This window comes from Varanus komodoensis, unplaced genomic scaffold, assembly GCF_004798865.1.
Source record: "Varanus komodoensis strain SLA01 unplaced genomic scaffold, ASM479886v1 scaffold18_3, whole genome shotgun sequence".
Lineage (NCBI taxonomy): Eukaryota > Metazoa > Chordata > Lepidosauria > Squamata > Varanidae > Varanus > Varanus komodoensis.
In genome coordinates, this window is record NW_025335549.1 from 13169379 (window position 1) to 13189687 (window position 20309).

Consider the following 20309-nt stretch of genomic DNA (forward strand, 5'->3'; position numbering starts at 1 on the left):
GAGCCCTGCAGCCTTCAAAGCGCCGGCGGCGCCCGGGCCGGCCTCCGGGAGTCACGCGGGATGAGCGGCCCACCACCACCGCGGTGGTGGAATACTTGATGTGGCCCAGCCTCACCCAGACTCTCCTTGCAGCTGCCCCCAGGTCAGTTGAGTTTGAGACCCCTGCCCTAAACTGCCGTAACTTTTATCTACGGTTTTTTGAGAGACACCAGTTATTTAAGGGTTTGAAGTACACTTGCTTCCTAAAACCATCAGTAAGATTGGCTGCAGTTTGTTGCATTCAAATGACTTTACAAGCAGTGGGTCGGAAAAGCACCCAAACTCTGGGTGGTCATGTTAGTAAAGGAAGAGGGGCTTGGGAGTCTGGCAAAGCTAGGCTCGCTCCCATTACAGAAAAAGCATAATCCCTTTCTCGTGTAAGCTATTCATTCTTAACTGAGTGAAAATAAAATAAGCAGAGTGGCAACAAGGTTTGCTATGTAATAACATGGCAAAAATAATTTATTTCAGCTATAAATGCAACAGTCCACTCATTCAATACTGCTTTTCAATTCTTACCAGCAAATGCAATAATTTAGTTGCACCTCACATAAATTATTGCAAGAGGCATCTTTGTCCCATGCCCCTAATGCAGTTATTGTCTCTGAACTTGGAGGCTCATGTCCACCCTGAGCCTGGAATAGTGTGCAGCAGCGGCAGTTTCTGCCAGCGCTTTGCCTCCCCTTGGGTTTTTTTCCTAGACTGCAGTTTTTGGTGGCCTGGATTTAGTGCTGGAGGAGGGAGGGAAGGAGGCTGAAACACTCTTTGGAAGAGATCCAAGTCCAGAGCTCCAGGTTCCTCCCCTACTTGCCCCAAGGCATGCTCCCCTTTCCCTCTCCAAGGCCTAGATGCTGTGTTGGTTGCAAGGGCCAGGGCAGGAGCTGGGCCTTCAGAACCCCAGTTGAGAAGTAGCAATGCCTGTGAGCCAGGATCCGAAATCATCCTTTGGCCTCCTAATTGATGTTGGGAGGCCATAGGATTGTGTCCTAATAGAATTTGTATAACTTTGAAAGCACAAATTGCTATTTGATGGCAAGATGGTACTGTATTTAACTAATGTTATGGAAAGTTTTCTCTGAGCTATTTTTCTTCAAGATATTATAGTTGAAACTTGTATTGTTAAATGAAGTATGAAGATTACAAAATCCAGTTCGATTCTCATAGTGAAAGTTAATCAAACGTTATAAAATTCCAGAGCTTTACACAGAGTCTTCCACGATTTATTGTCAAGTGTTGTTATGAAATTTACAAATGCTGCAGAAGGATATTTCTTAGAATCCTCAGGGAACACTCCATACATGTTTGTACACTGCTATTTATACAGTGGCTGGGGAATGCTGGATATGGCATGCCTGATAATACTTTTATTAGATCCAGCCCATTCTTCTTAATCAATATATAATATATACAATTTTGAGGTCACATCCAACAGACTTATGGGCCTACACTTACCCATGTGACCTCTCATCTAATTTTAATTTCCCTAGTATGCCAAGCACCCAGCTTGGAGGAGTCCTTGGCATACTATGCTTTGGTGGAACCATCCTATGTTGACGACCCCCCACAAATCTTGGTAGGGGGTGTCAGTGGCAGGCATAAAAACCCAGGTGGGTACATTTAAATTTCCTACAATTGCCCAGAGTGCTGCTGGTGTGTGTCACCATTTAAATATTCACCATATCCCAAAGTGAGGCTTCATGAGGGGCAGTCTGGAACATGGTGGGGCATTTAAATGACAACAACCAGCTGCTGCAACCTAGTGTGTGCATGTTCCCTCTTTGATGAAAATAGACCTCTTTGCAAGGGGCTTCCAAGAACAGTCCTATATTTGAAGGCTATCCTAAAAAATTAACCTAAGAACTTTGCTGATCAGCAACAGTACTGGGATAACAGAAAAACAGGCAGGCCTTCAACTTATCCGGCCACAGCATTCTACACTATGGTGAAACGTGCTATATTTCTTTTATATTTGATTTAAGTTCAGGCATAAGAATTGCTTAAATTTGCATCTATGCATCTACATCAGCATGCACAAATTTTATGCCAAACAATATCCTCTTCTGCATTCTTTTTGGGTGATTCAGAAATGGCCACCCTTGTCATTGCTGGAGAAATGAGTGGGGGAACAGGAGGTACAAGCTGGGGGCCTTAGCAGGCTAATGCTGGGTACTGATGCCAATTCTCGGAATTGGGGAACGTGCAGGTATAGGAAAAGTTAAGTGAAATGTTATGGTAACGTATACACCAGCCAACATTTTCCAGGAGGACGCAGGGAAATGTCTGCAATATCCAGCTGTGTAATGAATTGTAAGTCTCCTCGCTGCCATGTCCACCAAAGGCAGATAAAAACCAAAGCATATCTATATCAACAACTAATTTCTGGTGGTTTTCCTCTCAAGCATAAGCTGGGCTCTTCTAAAGGAGTAGCTTTCAATTGTGCACTCAGAAACAAGCCAAAGTCCTTCATGTTGCAACAGAGATAATTCACAACCTGTTAGTGTTGCTTGGGAAATCCATCACCCCTGCCCCAGCTACTGTGAGCACTGCATCCTAGCTCTGAAGGAACAGGGACTGGTGGAGGAGATAGATGATATCAATAACCCTGCTAATATAAAAGTGTGACCACTGTGCCCCTGTGAATCTGGCCTCCACTGCACCACCTGTAACACCCTTATTTTCATGTCTGGGCCCACAAGACCTCCACACAAAAATGGATGGCCACAGAGGAACGAATGGGGAGACAAGCTCTAGTAAGACAGTTTTCCAATAACAACAACAGACATTGGCTATCCTCAACATCATACAAAATTGTCATGGTAACAACCACCTTAAGTACCCAGGGAAACATACTTTTTCTATACAAAGCTAGCCAAGAAAATATTTGTAATGAGCACATGTCTATTAAAAGAATTCTCAAGATGCTGTAATTATTATTCATTTCTACAATTGTTTCACGATGAAGCTTTATGATTCTGTGGGGATTTCATGTTTATGTATTGCAATGGTTGCATTGTCTATTAAAAAGCAATTTGGCTGACATTTTAGGTCTTTTGTTGCCAGTTTTAATTGGATTGTTCATCAAGCATCAACTCTCCCATTAACTGCAAAAACTACAGGCCAACATCAGTTTATAGTAAAGCTTGTTTAATGATTTTATCTTTTCCGAATGCCAACTTCACAGGGATGTATATATGCTTGGTTTCATATCAAGATCTCTAATTATGTAACTGAAGGCCAAATAAAATGAATACGCATTCCACAGAACACTCCCTTTACTAAAGTAAAGTATACTGAAGCCACCTATTCAACTACGTTAAACAGAAAACCTTTAGCACCCCGTCAAAGTCCTCCGTGCTTTTGTTTCTGTCATTTTCTGAATGCTGTACAAAATAAATGTCATATTCAGACTAGTCTTCAGCAGCTTGGGTTAACATAAAGGAAAATAGGTTTTGAGAATTTGTATTTCACTTAATTTTTTAATCCTTTTGATACTGTCCATGGGGTTGTTTTGAAGCTCAAATACTTTGGATACCTAATGAGAAGGAAGGACTCACTGGAGAAGACCCCATGCTGGAAATGATTGACGGCAAAAGGAGAAGGGGATGGCAGAGGCTGAGGTGGCTGGGTGGGGTCACTAGGGAGGTGGGTGTGGGGTTGGGTGGACTCCAGGGGGTGGTTGAGGACAGGAAAACTTGGAGGAATGTTGTCCATGGGGTCACAAAGAGTCGGGCACGACTTTGTGGCTGAACAACAACAAATTTCACTTTTAAAAATAAATTTAATTCTAACAAGTCAGCACATGTGCATAACTTAGATTGCCCCAACAGTGAAAATATGGATAGCTAGAAATTTAAACCTGCATTCACTTTCTGGGTGCTAATCTGGTACCAATTTAACCTGAATAGTCACACTGAGGTTCTGTTTGTAAATGTACTGCATCCTCCAACAAAGTCAGCTGCCCCTGTGCAAACATGAGCAGGATGTTTTTCTGAGAAGCCCTTTTCCTTATGTCAAGAGCCAGAACACATCTTCTTCTTCCAGTGTGGTCTCTTAGATCTAATGAACCAGATTTACTTTATGAATTATTTTTTATGTGACATGGTGCTTCAGAACATAATGTGAAAATGTTCTGAAAGAACTAAGTGACTGAAAATTGATGAAACTTCTGAGGGGATGGTTTCCCCCCAGGTCATTCATCAGGAAATCAATTTTAATAACTTTCATCTCTGTCTGTAAACGGCATCTCTGAGATGCTTCGTTTTTCACCTGGTGCTGCACTCCAGTCACTTAGGAAATCTCTGCTGAGGAAGGATTTCGTGGTTTGTTTTTACAGATAAGTGAGATAGATCACCACAAATGGTGAACCCAAAAGATTAAAAAACCCAGCTAACTGGAGAATCACAAGTTACCCATAGGAATTGAATGCTTGAAGGTAAATTCTGTTCTATAATGTGGATCATTACGAATTCTCCATGTGTAGGCTTCGGCAAATGGGGCGGCCTAGAAATTTTCTAAATAAATAAATAATGAATTATGTATGGTGTTTTCAGGTGTTCACCTGAATGTGTGAGGGCTTGAAGTGGGTAGAGTGAGGCCTGGAATGCTGGTGGTTCCACACCTCTCTTGCCTGGGAATCTGACTCGTGTTTCCTTGAATGGGAGTGGAACTTGCCAAGCATAATTGCAGATCCTGCCATAACTTTGCACTGAGAGTGGGGAACAGGTCTCGCTGGACTGAAACTCTGATTAGCACTGCTCCGCAGTAGTCCAACACCATGTTCCCTGTTGTACCATAACCAGCACATCGATCTGTGTATGCTTTAAATACCATTTTTGAATTCTTGAATTAAATACCATGAATTAAATGAATTAAATACCATATTTTGAATTAAATACCATGACCCATTTTGTTCTTCCTCTTGTCTAGTCAATTTATTTACCCTTTTCTATCTTCCTTTTGACTCCAGATTTCACTCATGTCCCTTAACCAGCCTCCTCAAAAAGTCTTCCAACAAATGAACCATTTCCTTCATGTATTGTTAATTCTCCCTTCCCACCTTGCCTAAATTCAGTAGAAAGAGAAGAGTCAAATTTTAAGGAAAAGGACCACAACAACAGAGCACTGAGCTTAGCACACAAGGGTCTAAGACCCAGTGCATAACAGTTCCATCTAAAACAGAAATGGACAGCCTACATCCTTCCAGAAGTTGGTGGGTTGCCACATCCATCACTTCTAGCCAGCTTAACATAGAGTGAGAGAAGATGGGAGTTTATGGAACAACAGCAGGAAGTGCAGAAGTTGCTCACCCTGCCATAAAAAGATCAGGTAGTATGATGGGAAAGACCCTGGTGAGTTGCTAGCACTCCGATGGCCTTGGGGAAATATGGGAGACCTTTCCCATCAGACAATGCATTGGTCTATCCCAAAACTCCTCAGTTTCTCAACCAGGATATCATGGGGCACTTTGTCAAAAGCCTTGCTGAAATCCAGGTAAACCACATCCACTGCATCCCTTCCATCTAGCCACCTCAAAACCTTGTCGTAGAATTCCACAAGGTTTGTCTGGCAGGACACGTTTTTGTGGAAACCATGTTGTGTGGCCACCAACTTCCCTTCCCTATCTAGCCCTTTCCATTGTTTTTCCTACAATGGAGATAAGACTAACTGTTCTGTAATTCTCCATGTCCCTTCCACTACAATTTTTGAAAATAGGGACCTCTGATGCCACCCTCCAGTCCTCTGGAACTTCACCTGTTCTCCACGAGGCCTCAAAAATCGAGGTTATGATCTCTCAGAGGAGTCTTAAGTAGGGTGTGAATTGAAACTGATCTGTGATCAGTTGCCCTGAAATGACATTTCTGGGTCTCTACTGGAGGGCAACAAAAACTCTCATGGATCCTTAAAGACAATCCAGTGCACTATTTCCATGGGACACGTTTCACTTCATGAGATGGAACTGGTGAAGTGAATGCTCATTTACAAATGGTTCTGCTCAAATATCCTTGAGAAGCTTCCTCAGTGCCCAGGAGTCTTGAATGTTTTTGCTGTGGCAGACAACTGTGGCTATTTTCATAAAAATAAAAAATGCCCCTCTGGAAATTATTTTGGTTTATTATTCCTGAAGGATTTAAAAATATATATATATTAACCCTTTGGTAATAACATATGTTTGCAGATTATGTCATATGCTTTTTCTGAACCAAATAATTGTTGATGTTGTACTGGAACTTCAGTAAACAGATTAAGATTACACAGGGACTGGAAATAATCTTTCTGCCACAGTTTCCGCCCCCCCCTTTTTTTTGTTGCTGTATAGCACTCAGAATCTGATTGAGACTACAAATAAAGTTTTATGGGACATGAATCACAAAGGGTTTGAATATCCTATATGACAGTGTAGCTATATTTCTTATGGAAGGCTACAGTACTTAATCATATTTTTCTCTGGAAATTTACTGTTTGGGGAATATAAATACATTTTATCCCTCACAGGAAATAACTTGATCTGAAAATATTTCAGACTGAAATCATAAAATAGAAAATGCACCATTTAAACCACCAAAGATGCAGTAAAGTTTCCCTCTTTTCCACTTTCAACGTTCACAGAAAGTCATTTCCAAAGCTGGAACCAGAAACTGGACAAAGGTGCTCTGTAAAACAATGGAGCCACAGTTCTACTCAGCCGTAACACGGGGTGAAGAGAAGCACCTGCACACAGCCGGTGAAGTACTGAGCATTTTTTTCCTGCAGTGGATATCATGGGGGATCAGGCAAGCCAAGCTAAAAATGGAAATGCCTGACATGGGTTTCCTTTGCTAGTGGAAAGGTGTGGCAGCTGGAAGGACCTGTGTTGCATTGTGTAGCCACATTCCAGTGGTGCTGCCGTCCCCGGAGCCCATGGGGGCAACTGCAGGAGATCCAAAGCAAAGGACTCACTATCATCTCCGGTCCCCTGGCTGTGGGTTTTACTTGGTGGCAGCAGTGAGAGGCAGCCATCACAATTTCCCACAATGCCCCCAACATGGAAAACAAGAAGGGAACTATAGAATCATAGAATAGTAGAGCTGGAAGGGTTCAAGAAGGCCATTGGGTCCACCAATTTATTCATTTATTTTATTGATATAAAGCTTTTCTATCCCACCCTTCACAACGTCTCAGGGCAGTGATACAATAAAATAAATGAATATGATACAGCATCCAGCTAATTATATATAAAATCAACTTTTATAAATTATATATTTATATATATATAATTTATATAAAATTATATAAAATTTTATATATATATATATATATATAAATTATATATAAAATCAACACTACCAACATTTAAAATAATGGTAAAATAAAGAGAGTTCGGCCAGGCACCAAAATGAAAAAAATGTTTCTCTGGTGTATACCGCAACGTAGAACCCGATCTCGCTTTTCCTGCAGCTGCTATTTGTGATTACCCAATTAAGCTTCAGTAGTTTTGCCCTTAGGGTAAGAATCAAAGGGACGATGGGTGAAGTGATCCACCACCCAGTTTTCATGAGCACGTGACACACAGAGAGTATTCAGCAACCGACCGCTTGGCATGCATCACACTAGGGAAGATGACTTTGCCCCGTAACTCTGGCCGGGGACACGCGAGTCTCATGCTCTCTGCAAGGACTGGCTACGTTGCAGCAATTGGATCGCAGCTGTAGCTGAGCATGGAAGGAGAAGGACAATCTGCTACCCAGAGGGCTGGGGAGGGATCGGATTGCGCTATTATTTTTAGACAGAGTTAATTCCGATAAAATTAGCATTGCACTGAGGCTCCGTTCAGTGTTTTGTATAGTACCTTCCTCTATCTGACAAAACGGCGAGAACAGATACTGAAACCAAGATGGGATCACACAAGAGCCTTGAAACAAGGAGAATTTGTTATTCCGGGAATTTGATTTGCCGCCATGCCAGTATATAAATGTGATTTTAAAATGCTTTTGGCAGGCAACAAATACGAAACGCCATAAGCTGTCAATTGTCATATACTAAATAACATTGGATATTATCTATCAGATGTGGTCAGATACTAAATGCTACTAAACGTCAGCTATGACATATGGTCAAATACTGTTGCATGGCAAATATTAAATCACATTGGCCATATATGCATAGTGAATCTTTCTGGCAAATATCTAAGCATTCAGCGCCTAGCCTGGGAGTGGAATTCGCAAAGGAGACACTTGGAGTGGGGATTAAAAATGAAGAGCGTGGGTGATAACAGGGCCCAATTAAATCAGGTAGACTTGACACTGGAACAGTGTAATGTACCTAAGCCTAGTAGAGACTTCCAGAATTTGTCTCTGCAGTTGGCTTCGGAGGCTAAGCCACATCCCTCACAGGATACTCAATGCTGCCCTCTCTGACTGCAGATAACACTGAGATTTTCCTGTGTGCAAATGTTTGGTGCTCTTTGCAATCCGGGATCAGATTTTAAAGCGAGGGATGCAAGCAGGTGGACAAATGCCATGCCTCCACAGGAAGAATTCTCCAGGCAAGAGCTGGACTTCCCAGAGACAGACGACACCAAGTAGCCATGTGCCAGACGTCCCAGGGGGTCTTGGACCCCCAGGGGAAGGGACTGCAGGGACTGCAGGTGTTGCACCTCTGAGACGGAGGTGGGTGACCACCAAGTCCCCAAGAGTGTCAATGCCACAAGGAGTTGGCCAACAGGGCTTCTTTCAGAAAAAGTGCTCCTCACATGATAGGGACTCCTTGGGAACAAGGGCTGCAATGAACTGTGGCCGATTCTTGGGTGGATTGCCCAGAATGCTCTGGTAATCCTCAGTTTGCAGTCTCAACCTAGCCTTTGCAGAAAATAGTGCCTTCTTTTCAGCTTCAGTCTGAGCTACTTGCTTCATGACTTTTGCCTGATTCTGCTTTTGGACTCACCTCCCTGATTTTGATCTTGGTTACACTTCATCTCTCCCTCTCACTCTCAGAAACACCTGCTCGTCCAGTAAAACTGTGCTTGACCTGCTGAATTGCATTTTATTTATTTATTTGAAACATTTGTATGCCACCCAGTTGTGCCACAGGACCTGTGGGAGGCTCGCAGTCACAAGATATGCATCTCATGTTCTGTAAGCCGCTTGGGAAGACCTGGGCAGTTCTAGGTGGCCTATAAATACACAACTAAATAAATAAGATATGATAAATCACAATAAAACCCAACTACTACATATTAAAATAAATGTTAATGAAATATGGATAATAATACAAAATATACAAAGCAAATTCAAAACATGCTTTTCCCATGGCATTTGCCCCTATGGAAAGAGCCAGGCCAAGTTAGCACAGGACTGGATGCCAGTGACAGGTAATGCTCCTGGGAGCTGAAATGCAGGTGTGCTTGGTGGTGGCAGCTCCTGAAGCTACTTCTGCATTGCATCGATGTTCTACACCACCTTCTTACCCAAAGTTGCCTCCATCATCCTGCTCCCGTTTTCCATTTTATCCCACCAAAAAAGCCTGTGAGGAAGGTGAGGCTGACACTTGATGCCTGGCCCAAATCACCCAAGAAGTACCACAGCTGAGAGGGGATCAGAACCTGGGTCTTCCAAGCTCCTATCCAGAACCATGATGATTAAACTACACAAGACATGCACAATTCATGCAGAAATGCCAGGGGCCGGGACTCCTCTGGGGATACCATTGCTTCTGGTTTTACATACAAAAGATAAATCACAAAAGTGAGCTGCAGGCTCCCAAGTTTAGCAAGAAAAAGAAAGAAACAATCTCCTCTGTCTGAAGGTTGGGAAACAATGATATACGCACATCCATGCCCAGAGACTAAGCTACATCCCATAATAGAATCATCATCTAACAAGCTGTTACTCCTTGTTGCCATTTTAAATGCTTAAAGTACCTTGGGGTGTGTACATTTTGCCTCAGGGCTTTGCCAATGCTATCTAAACAATAAAATGTTTAAGTCACTATGTATAATAAAAGATGCAAAAAGAGTTAGCATGAATTTTTAAAGCTGTTTTCCTTAGCACAATAATTACGGTTTACAGATGGGTAGAATCAGTGGTTGATTTAAACCATCTAAACCCTACTCCTGCTTGGTGTAATTAAAGGAAAAGAAAACAAAGACATTTCTAATCCCAGTCTTATGGGGCTACTGCTTGCCTCCATACTGTGGCATTACAGAAAGCCAGGACAGAAACCATGGAGGGAAACCTGGGGGGGGGGGGGGCTGGTGGGTGGACATGCGCCCACATGTTCACCTGGTTCTACTCAGAGAAGCAGATTGTTGCTACCTTCAGCAGAAATAACTCACGACTGGCAAGAATGTGGAAAGGGATGGAAATACCTACGGGGCACATTTCGCATTATCGGCTCCCTGAATGCAAGTCAAATCCCCTTAAAATCATGCCAAACAACAAATGAAGCCACACAAAAGGAGCGGGTAAAGCCCCTGGGAAACCCACAAGGAAAGGACATGAGCGAGATGGCAGCCGCCATCTCTCAGTTCTTTTACCTCTCTCTGTATATGTCAAACCCTTCTTTTCATTGCAGATCATAGATGTTTTATTATGCTGAGGTATCACTTGAGCAGCTCCCACCCACTTCCAGGATGGCATAGGCAGGGTCCCGTTCTGCCTAACAGAGCCCAATACCTGAGGATTTCCTGTCAAAAAAGTGCTAAAAGAAGTGCAAATAGCGACACAATTTGCCAGCTCAAACACCTTCTTCTGTGATTCATATTATATGACAGAATGCGGGGCAAACAGCATTGGAGTGGCCAGATTTTAAGCACTGGCAGAAGCCAGGCTTCTGTTTGGACGTGTCCTCTGTTCGAAAACATTCCCATAGAAAGATTGGTTTGAAGAACAGTAAGAAGGTGAAACCAAGAGGAACCTTATAATTATCCATGGATACACATTGGACAAAGACTGATCTGGGATTAAGGCCACCTAGTCTGTCTTCTGCTGGATACATTTTTATTTAAATTTGAGCCATTTATTCCTAAATCCTCACCTACTCATAAACACCTCCATGTGCAAACACTACGCAAAATTGGTGTCCTCTTTTTTGGTGATGGATTTCCTCTTTGTTTGGTGATACCTGCAGGAGCGCCGTATTTGTACGGCACTCCTGCAAGACGAGGCGCACTTACTTAGCAAAAGTAGGATGGGAGAAATCCTAAGAAGATGATCTGATGGCCTCCATGGAGTGTCTGAGCGGGCTTGGAGAGGCTGCATTCCCAGCTCTGAGGTCAGGGGTGGCAATCTGGCCTTGGAGCTGGGAATTGGCGCTTCAAGTCCCTCCTGCTGCTTCCTGGCAGCCAGGGCAGAAGCATCCCTCCTGGCTGGTCTCTGTGGTGGGGAATGTGACCTCTGTGAGGGAGAAAAGAGGGTGCTTCAGCAGGTGGAGAGGGGAGAAGATGATAGAATCTAGGAGACAGGTTATCCTGAGGCCTCTCCAAGCCTCATTCCCTCTTGCTTTGAAATGCTATGGGTCTATGGGCAAAAAAGCAAGTTACAAGGTGAGAAGACAAGGATGCAAAGCTTGCCTCCATCACGCCTCCTGTTTGGAGCAAAATCCTTCGAGTTTGGGAGCTTAGCATCTTCACAATGGGATTGTATCAGAAACCCAAAGTGCAGCCTTGGGGACCATCCAGCTTTGGGTGCCCTGGCTTCTCAACTGAGTCTTACCCTCACTGTCTCTAATGTCTTGTCTTGCAAGGAGGCAAGCAGCACTGAGGTCAAAGAGAGAAAAGAGCAGGTGGCAAATGATGTATTCTAGTCACTTGTGTAAACTCAGTTAAACATTAATACGCTGCAGCACAGTTAATATGCCATTTTACTTTCACGTTTCAGCTCCACTTCTCCAGCCTGCAGTGAACAAAGGCTGCATCTGATTTGCTGTGCGGGTTTCAAGGTGATTTAAATTTCTCCACTGGCAGATCATAGAGATGACACAATAGAACATGGGCCATGAAGATCCACACTTGATTTTTCGCTTCTCCCGCAAGGTGTTGGAAGAGTAAAAGGAGCCCTTTCAGATTAAATTAGTGTCAAAGGGAAAGTCAGAGATGAATTTACAGCAAGATTAGTATCACACTTCTTTGAGCCTGAGGGTCAAATTCTATTTCACGGAAGCTCTCAGAAGTGGGTGGGTTGAAAATACCCCCCAAAAATATAGAAAAAGACACAAACAACAAAACAAAAACACACAAAGCAATTGTAGCTTAACATTCTTACTAGCCATAACAAAGTCTTAGGAAAGGCATTCTGATTTTTTAGAACTGGAAAGAAAACGTATGGAAGCCAGTAAAGGTTCCATGGTTAGGGGAAAGGGGTAGGGTCAGGGGAAGGGGGCATGACCACTGGGATAACCTCAAAGATCTGGAATGGAATCTCAGACCAGCCATTTGGAATCAGGGCCTGAAGTTCAACATTCCTGTTCTGAAGACAGAGAAGCTGACAAAGGTGGAAGTGTAGAAGCTGGAACAGCCATTCTAATCCTTGCTTATCATTCAAGAGCAGTCAGAAGCAATGCTTCTTGTTAACTTGTCGCGGTCCTGTAAGGTGTGCCTTGCATCCTCTTTGCCACGCCACTTTGACCCTGAGCAAGCCTGAGTCCCAGTTTCATTGATGATGCAAAACTGCAGGATGGTTGGCTGGGTGACATTTTGAAGGGCACGGGAAGAGAACAGTCACAAAGATTCCTTCTGCAACCCCCAGGTAAATCGTGGCATTCCCTTATATACAAGATATATCTTGAACAGATCACTTGAATAATTGTCCAACTCATCTCTAGTGCTGGGTGTCTTTCTCACTCCTGTTCCAGCCACCAAGTATTCTAAGGATTCCTGGCAATGGAAAAGGGGTCGCTGGTAGTACTCTTAGTCACAGTGGCAGAGAGTTCCTTAGGTCCAGAAATATTAGCATTTGTTATAGGCCAGCTCCCCATAGCAGGTGGGACTGCTCAGTGAAGGAGAGGCTTCCCATAGGGGAGGGCAGTAGTGGGAGCTCAGCAACACCAGACAAATAAATGATGAAGCACCCCGGGAATAAGGCAGTACTTCTGTCACAGCAGAGGGACTCTTTCTGGAAACTGGAGGGCAGACGCCTCCTCCCTGACACTAGACATAACATTCGGGGCCAGGCTGCCAGCACAATTGTTCCTCTTGCAGCCCCTAAAACCCAGAAAACCCTGACGAAACAGAAGCTGTGCTTGGCTCCTCTGCCAATGGTAAGAAACTGTCAAGAGTGTCTTGCCCCTCTGGTAAAATGGTACCTCCTGTTTCTTTGTCTACAAAGTGGGTGCAGAACGTTGAGGGGTGCAAATAGGCTGGTTTAAACCTTTTAATTCTGCTTTTGCTTGCCTTTCTCCCTCTCAGGGTTCATTGCTCAGGAATCCTATTAGGTGTAGAGGCATTACTACACCTTGCAAGTAAAGAGGGAGAGAGGGAAGGAGGAGCTGCAGCTCAGAATTGGTGCAGCCTCTTGCCACGAGGAAGGCCCCGGGTACAATCCTTCACTGCTTTTGCAGGAAAATCCTTGCCTACATCCCCAAAGAGGCCCACCCATCGGTGTTACCAATAATGAGTCAGGTGGGCCAATGACCTGGCTCAGTATAAGATGGTTTAGGGCCTTCTGATTAATACACTCTCAAACTAGGATCCCCCAATTTCCTTGGTGGGATGTTGCAGAAAATGAGAAATGCAATTCCTGGCTGGGGTAAACTGGAATTGCTTGTAGAGCTAAGATCTTCCCTTCTGCAGTGGAAGCTGTTGCTTCTCTCTTGCAGCACTTTTTTTCCTCCAGAAGGCTGTAAATTTCACCACCGGTTATCAGTTTATCATGCCACTCAAGGTGACTCAAGAGCAAATTTCCTGCTAATCCCCCAAGGTATCCTCAGATTAGCAGAGATAAGGCATACCTTGGTATCTGAGATAAAAGTCGAGACATTAATTCAAGGGTGTAAATTTATCCAATGCCATCATATCTGGTGTGCATTCAATATGAAATGTTAATCAAATTACTCTTAGCATGCGGGGGCTGCTGGTTATCTTTGACTTGTCAGTCGCAACAATGGCATGACATGAAATACAGGCAGAGATGTTATGAACAACCCTTGCTGTCATCTTTCAGTTCCTAAATGCTGAAGGGAATCTTATTTTCTTCTTCTTCAAAGGATTACCTGAAGGATTCAATCGCTACATTCACAAAAGGTCTGTGTTTCAAAACACTTCCTCACCGCTCCTCACCCTACTAAGTGGTCCATGGTCACTCAGCTGGGACAATTTTTTCTGTGTCAGTGCAATGCTTGTCACATCCGCGAAACAGCAGCCTTCCCCAGTCTGGTATGTCTCCCAGTGTCTGGCAGGTGATGGGAGTCATGTTCCAACACATCTGGAAGGGGCACCAGACTGGGAAAAGATGTTTGACAGAGAAGCCTAGAAAGATGAGCAACAGTATTGTCTGGAGCAAGGCTGAGTGGAGTAAAGCGGGGAGTGAGAAGTGGTCGGGCTTCATCACTTCCAGAGTGCCAGCATGGGAGGTGCATGGGTTTGTTGGTGTGTCCAAGATGGGGTCACTCTGCAAAGTGAACTATCCCTAGTGGAGTTCTACCAAATCTTGCTGTGGCACAAGCAGATGTGTATTATGCTCAAGCAATCCCTGTGCCCTTGCTCTATCAGGCGAAGTGATTGCAGAACAGGCTGCACAAGTGTCAGGTACACCCACGCCTGGGCAAGCTTTACTTGGATTCTTGTCTTACAGAGCATGTGAAACTTACTTGAGGCAAACACAATGTCATTTGTTGTAGCAGAATGGCACTGTTAGATAATGCCCAATAGTTCCAGTTGTGGTACTGGATTAGTCATGCTAACTCCAAGCTGCCATAGAAGGGGAAATCTTGGGGCTTCCTTGGTAGAAGAAAGGGTTTGGAAGCCAGCAGATACAGGACTACCTCCATCTGAAACCTGTTCCCAGAACATCCTTCTTTGGGGCCTGTTACCAGTGGTACATTTACACCTGCCAACCTTTCTGCAGGTACAACTGGGGTCTCCAGAGAAAATAGAAACATAGAAACAAAGCAAGTCAGAAGGGGTCTCCTGGGCCATCTAGTCTGACCCCCTGGCTCCAGCCTGCTCAGCTCATGACATGCTCCTTCACCAAGGAAAAAGACGGTCTGTTCCACCTGGGAAAGCTCCTGAAGGGGTGAGACATGATCCGTACAACCTATTTGGCCTGCTAAATGTTTCTCAAACTGTATTTTATGTCTTCTCCAAGATGAGGAACCTCTTGGCTGATGGCCCAAAATCTCCTGCTGAGATTCCCTCACCCTGCCCACCAATTTCCCCTAACCTAGCTCCCTCCCCTGGCAGATCTGATCTTTGATCACTAGTTAAAGCAATTTAATTGGTGGGGTAGGGGAAAGTTTCTCAAAAATTTACTAGGAAAATAATACTAAGTGGCAGGAAACATGTTAAGAGCAATGCTAACCCTTTACTAGGTAGGGAGATTATAAATAGCATCAAGTACATCAAAATTTAAAAGGAAGAAAAGATGTAGGGGTAGAGAAACTTGCGTTCACTGAAAAGAATTTAGATTCTATCAAAGTGAACATACAGTTTGAAGAAAATAACTCCAGACGGGAGGTATGCCCCGGATACAGGACAAAATGTATTTTATCAAAAAAAGCTGCTTGAATTTCTTGAAGGCAAACTTCAAGTCAATGGAAATAAAAACAGATATGGGAGGTGAACAGGAAAGAAGGGTCACTGAAAAAATGTAGACCCTTTATTCAAAATCGGGTTAAGACTTTTTGATGTTTGGAGAGACCAGCAATCAGGTGAAAAGGATCACACAAAGAATTCATTTTTGCTTCCATCTGTTAAGTCCATTTGGTAAATAATTTAAAAGTATGTGTATATCCATGCATGTTAAAGACTGTTCCAGTAGAAGACGTATCTGCATAACAAACTTCTCCTGAAAAGAAGCAATTGCTGATCATTTCCGAAGCAGTATGTCAGGTCCATAGTGGCTGAGCTCAGAACAGAGTCTTGTAGGAATGCAGCAGGGAAAACACCCATTCGGCCACAATGCAGACGCTTCTTTGCTGAGCTGAGAAAAGCTCTGCATAGACTTAGCTGCATCTCCTGTACCAATGCTGGGATATTTAGCTTTATGTATTATACTTGAACTATACTACTTAACGGGTTATTGGAAAACAGTTTTGAAAGAACACATATAAAGCGGCAGAGGACAAACCAAAAATCCCCAGATAATTGGAAGTGTATATTATAAAAAGCCCACTACCAGCAGTTTTTGCTGGCATCATTGAGAATCCTCTTTCATAATCTCAATGCTTTCGGTACATGATATAGCAAAATGGAATTGCACAGAAATGTGTCCATAGCATTTTGCTTACAATTGTGTCATCTGCATTTTAACATTCACAAGACAGTCCTTTTTATTTATTTTCAAAACAGAACTACTGTGTTTAATCTTTACACCATGATTAAGCCATGCTTCTAAGGGCAGAAATTGAGCTGGGCTAGATAGTTAAAAGGCTGGAAATGATATGCTATTTCATGTCTGTATTACAGGGAAACTGGATGCCAGGAGATTAAACATCGATGCAAGCCAGGAGTATATATTCAGGCCAGGGGGTGGGAATGAGGGTAACGGAAGGAGATTGACTGCAAAGGAAAGATGTAAACAAGAATGAGTGATTGAAATAATGCAGGCCACTTCAGACATGGGTGAGAGGTACTAAAGATCAGGAATAAATTATACCCTAAACGATTCAATAAAAAATTAGAATTGTAGTGCAGTAATCAGACAACATATTGGAGGAAAAAGATCGCCTATAAAAGCAAATGGGACTCTCAGCTACTCCAGCACATTAGCTGCCATGGAAAAAGTCATACAGCAGCAATGAGATGATAACCGCCCAGCCAGATGCAGCTGTGTGCGCATTCCAGAGGAAGCGGAGTACCGAAACTGCTCCAATGCAAAACCAAGTGGAGACGAAAATAAGAATCATCAATGCAAGCATCAATAGACATTGGAATAAACATTAAACAGAAGCCCAGGGAAGACTGACTCAGCGCTATCTGCTTGGGGGTTTTCCATAAGGCAAGGAATATAAAAGCCAATATAAACAACTTAAGCACAAATATTGGTCTCTCTCTCTCTCTCTCTCTCTCTCTCTCTCTCTCTCTCTCTCTCACACACACACACACACACACACACACTTGTGTGCTCACCGGGCACAGATGTGTCCTCTTTCATAAAGGACAGTCTGCTATTTTAAGGGTTGTTTGTCTTCAAGCTAAACTTGGGTCAAAGAACCAGAGACATACTAAAAAAGAAAAAAAATCAAATGGCCACTGAAATGTACTGATTCATTCCATGTGAAGATTACAGAGATAAATTAGAGATGAATATCCACATTTCACAGGAAAAAAGTCTACCTCAAAATACTTACTAACGGATTAGTTCTAGGGAACAGTTCTGACTTCCAGCATACCTGATTCTGAGATGCATTTCCAGATAAACAAAGAAATGGGACGGCAATTCTAGTTGAATGCTCCATTCACACAGTGGATAACCAGCTGCCTATGGGATTCCTATAAACAGGACAGAAGCGCAACAACACAATTCCACCCATGTTCCTCAGCAACTGCTGTATAGAGGCATAGGGCTAATTGCCACGGATTGCCTCTTCCACCAAGAGATGTGCCTAATCTGTTTCCAAAGCCATCCAAAATAAATGTTTAAATGGCCCCAGGGTCATATCATGGAGAACCCAGGGAGGTTTCTCCCATCCGTAAGAGTCCCTGCAAAAGACCTTGTTCAGCAAAGCTGGATATGCTCTGATGATGCCCTGTGTTTTATTCTCTCTATTCACCTAGAGAGTCCTGTTGGACTATTGGCCTTCGGAATATAAATACATATTTTAATTAAAAAAACCAACCAAGTTCCTATTCTATTGTCTTGGATTCTGTTTAGATGACCAGAGCTGTATACAGTCCATCTCAGCATCAAATGCACCTACAAAATAGCAGTTCTTCTCAAATAAATAAATAAATAAATAAGCATATACAAACGGATAAAAGCAAGCATTTCAGCTTGTGTCATCCATGCATTTGTGTGCACACATTTTCTTCCTCCTCCACCACAAACATGCATGCATCTCACTTCTCTAGGTGAGATCTAAGGATCAATGGGGGGAGCCAGAAGTGGAAGCTTCTCCCACCCATTAGAATCACCCCCGATGTAGCCATTTCTCAGTTGCTTCTGGAAGTAGGAAAATGGCGATCTTGGAAGCTAAGAAAGAGCATTCTGCACTCCCTGCAGTCCGCCTAATTTGCCTGGTTGCAAAGAAAGTGGATGGGGTCCTGCTGATTTCAAAGGCCACAGAGGAAGTGTCCCCATGCTTCCACTGGGGGGCTCAAGGGACCAGATTCTGCACTCCAGTCCTACGGGCTGAGATGTGGTAGCTTGCTATAATCCACACAATCAGGCTGTGAGCTAAAAAATATACTGAACCTTGCCTGGCAGATGCTCAGATTTTTGCAGGGTTGTAGGTCTAGAGTATTGCTCCTTGGAGGGGAGAGTCGAGCAGTACCAATTTTGGTACAGGTTACAGTTCCCTGCATTATGGGCAATCTGCCCCTGGAAAAGAACAGTCTAGCTGCATGGATATCAGCAAAAAGAGGCAAATGATACAGGGACTAATAATCTCTTTGGTGATTGGCTTTGCTCTTTGGCTATGCAAATGAAGTGTGAAAAGAACACAATAAACTGACAATGAGTACGCCCGTCATGGGCAAATCTAAAGCAACAGCAGAACCAGAATGAAAAATGTTGCAGCATTTCACTTGTTAACTTAGTTCCTTCCTAGATTAAATTTGCAGAGAAGCATCTGCTGCCCATGTGGTCTCTTCCCAAATATTGCAGCTAGGCTGGCTAGGGTGTCCAGATGTCCTATGCTATGGAGGGGAGTCCTCTATTTTAAGAGGTGTCAGAGGGCAGTCCTGTCTTTCACCTGTCCAGGTGCTGTGAATGGACAAAGGTCTGGCTCTTTTTTTTAATGCTTCTTTATCCTTGACTTTGACAGGCGGCCCTTCAAATAGAGGATGCCCTCCACATGGAGGACAGTCCCTTGGCAGGCTCTTAAGCAGCGGACTCTCTTTCTAAAATGAAGGGCACACTGCCACCTATAAAAGGCATCCAATAGGCTGTTAAGCAACTGCATTGACTTGAAATGGTAACACAAGCACAGTAAATATTGCACGCTTCTCTTTTCTCCTTTAAATCCGTGTGTTAGTTCCAGCACCTAACAAAAGACCTCAATATTACATCTCTGTCTAGGCTTTGCTATCCAAATTAGCTCTTTTAAGTTTTTGATCATGTTATTAGCGCCTGTATTTTATGTGTTTGGCCTCCACAGTCTTTAAGAAAAATGGATGCAATTTCATCTCCATTTTGCATCATCCAAAAATGTGAAGTTATCAGCGTTTTCCCAATGTGGAGGAAGCAGGTGGGTGCATGGTGGGGGGGGCATCCTGGCACTCATACTGCTGTAGGCAAAGGTCAGCTGGCTGATGGAAAAATCAAAACCTATTTCCTTCACTCGAAGACAGTGGGCAGCATTAGCAAGGTGCGCAAATAGCATCTCAACATTTTCCATCCTATTTGTGGGCAAATCAATTTTGGGGAGAATGTCACTGAATTTCCACGGGGAAAGGGGAAGTTCTCCAGCGGTGCCTTTCAGGGCTCACCACTGGCAGGGCATGTCGGGCACTTGCTTTCTTTTTGTCGGGTTCTTTTCTACCAAGTGGCAACAGCATCAACTGTGCTGGAAGCTCAGCCAGCCAGGTTCTGCATCTTCCCCAGGGGCAGTGCTGCATCAAGAACGAAGGGGGAGGTACAGCTAATGCTGAACTGCCTTCCCGCCTTTCTTAAGGAGGTTTCCGTTCTTCTGCCCTAACCTCAGGGTGTTTTATAGCTTTTGAATTTAGTTTGGCCCTGTTTTTGAGCTTAATCAGGCTCGGGGGGGGGGGGGAGGCTCAGAGAATCTTCTCTCTCCATTGTTCTGCAGCCACCCAGACTGCCCTGGAAAGGCTGTGCAGGAGGAAGCACTTGTGGGCATCTCCTAAGTGTGGGAAGCCAGGGAGTGGGAAGCCAAGGAGACTGCAGGTTGCGGGAGTTATGAGGGCAGACTGAAAGACAGGACAGCTCAAACATATAACTCAGTCACTTCATATGGTACAT

The 20309-nt window shown here is 43.6% G+C and overlaps 1 protein-coding gene across 5 annotated transcripts in view; it reads right to left on the reverse strand.

Moving 5' to 3' along the window:
* TENM1 (teneurin transmembrane protein 1) overlaps nt 1-20309 on the reverse strand; it is a 203512-nt gene that overhangs the window by 144407 nt on the left and 38796 nt on the right. For 3 of the 5 annotated variants that reach the window (XM_044427330.1, XM_044427331.1, XM_044427329.1), the window contains exons 3-5: nt 16871-16894; nt 1492-1500; nt 1402-1425 (exon numbers count right to left, since the gene is read on the reverse strand). The exons of the other annotated variants lie outside the window; for them this stretch is intronic. In XM_044427330.1, coding sequence (XP_044283265.1) covers nt 1402-1425; nt 1492-1500; nt 16871-16894 — 57 coding nt within the window. The remainder of the gene's footprint in view (nt 1-1401; nt 1426-1491; nt 1501-16870; nt 16895-20309) is intronic. 5 annotated transcript variants of the gene reach the window in all.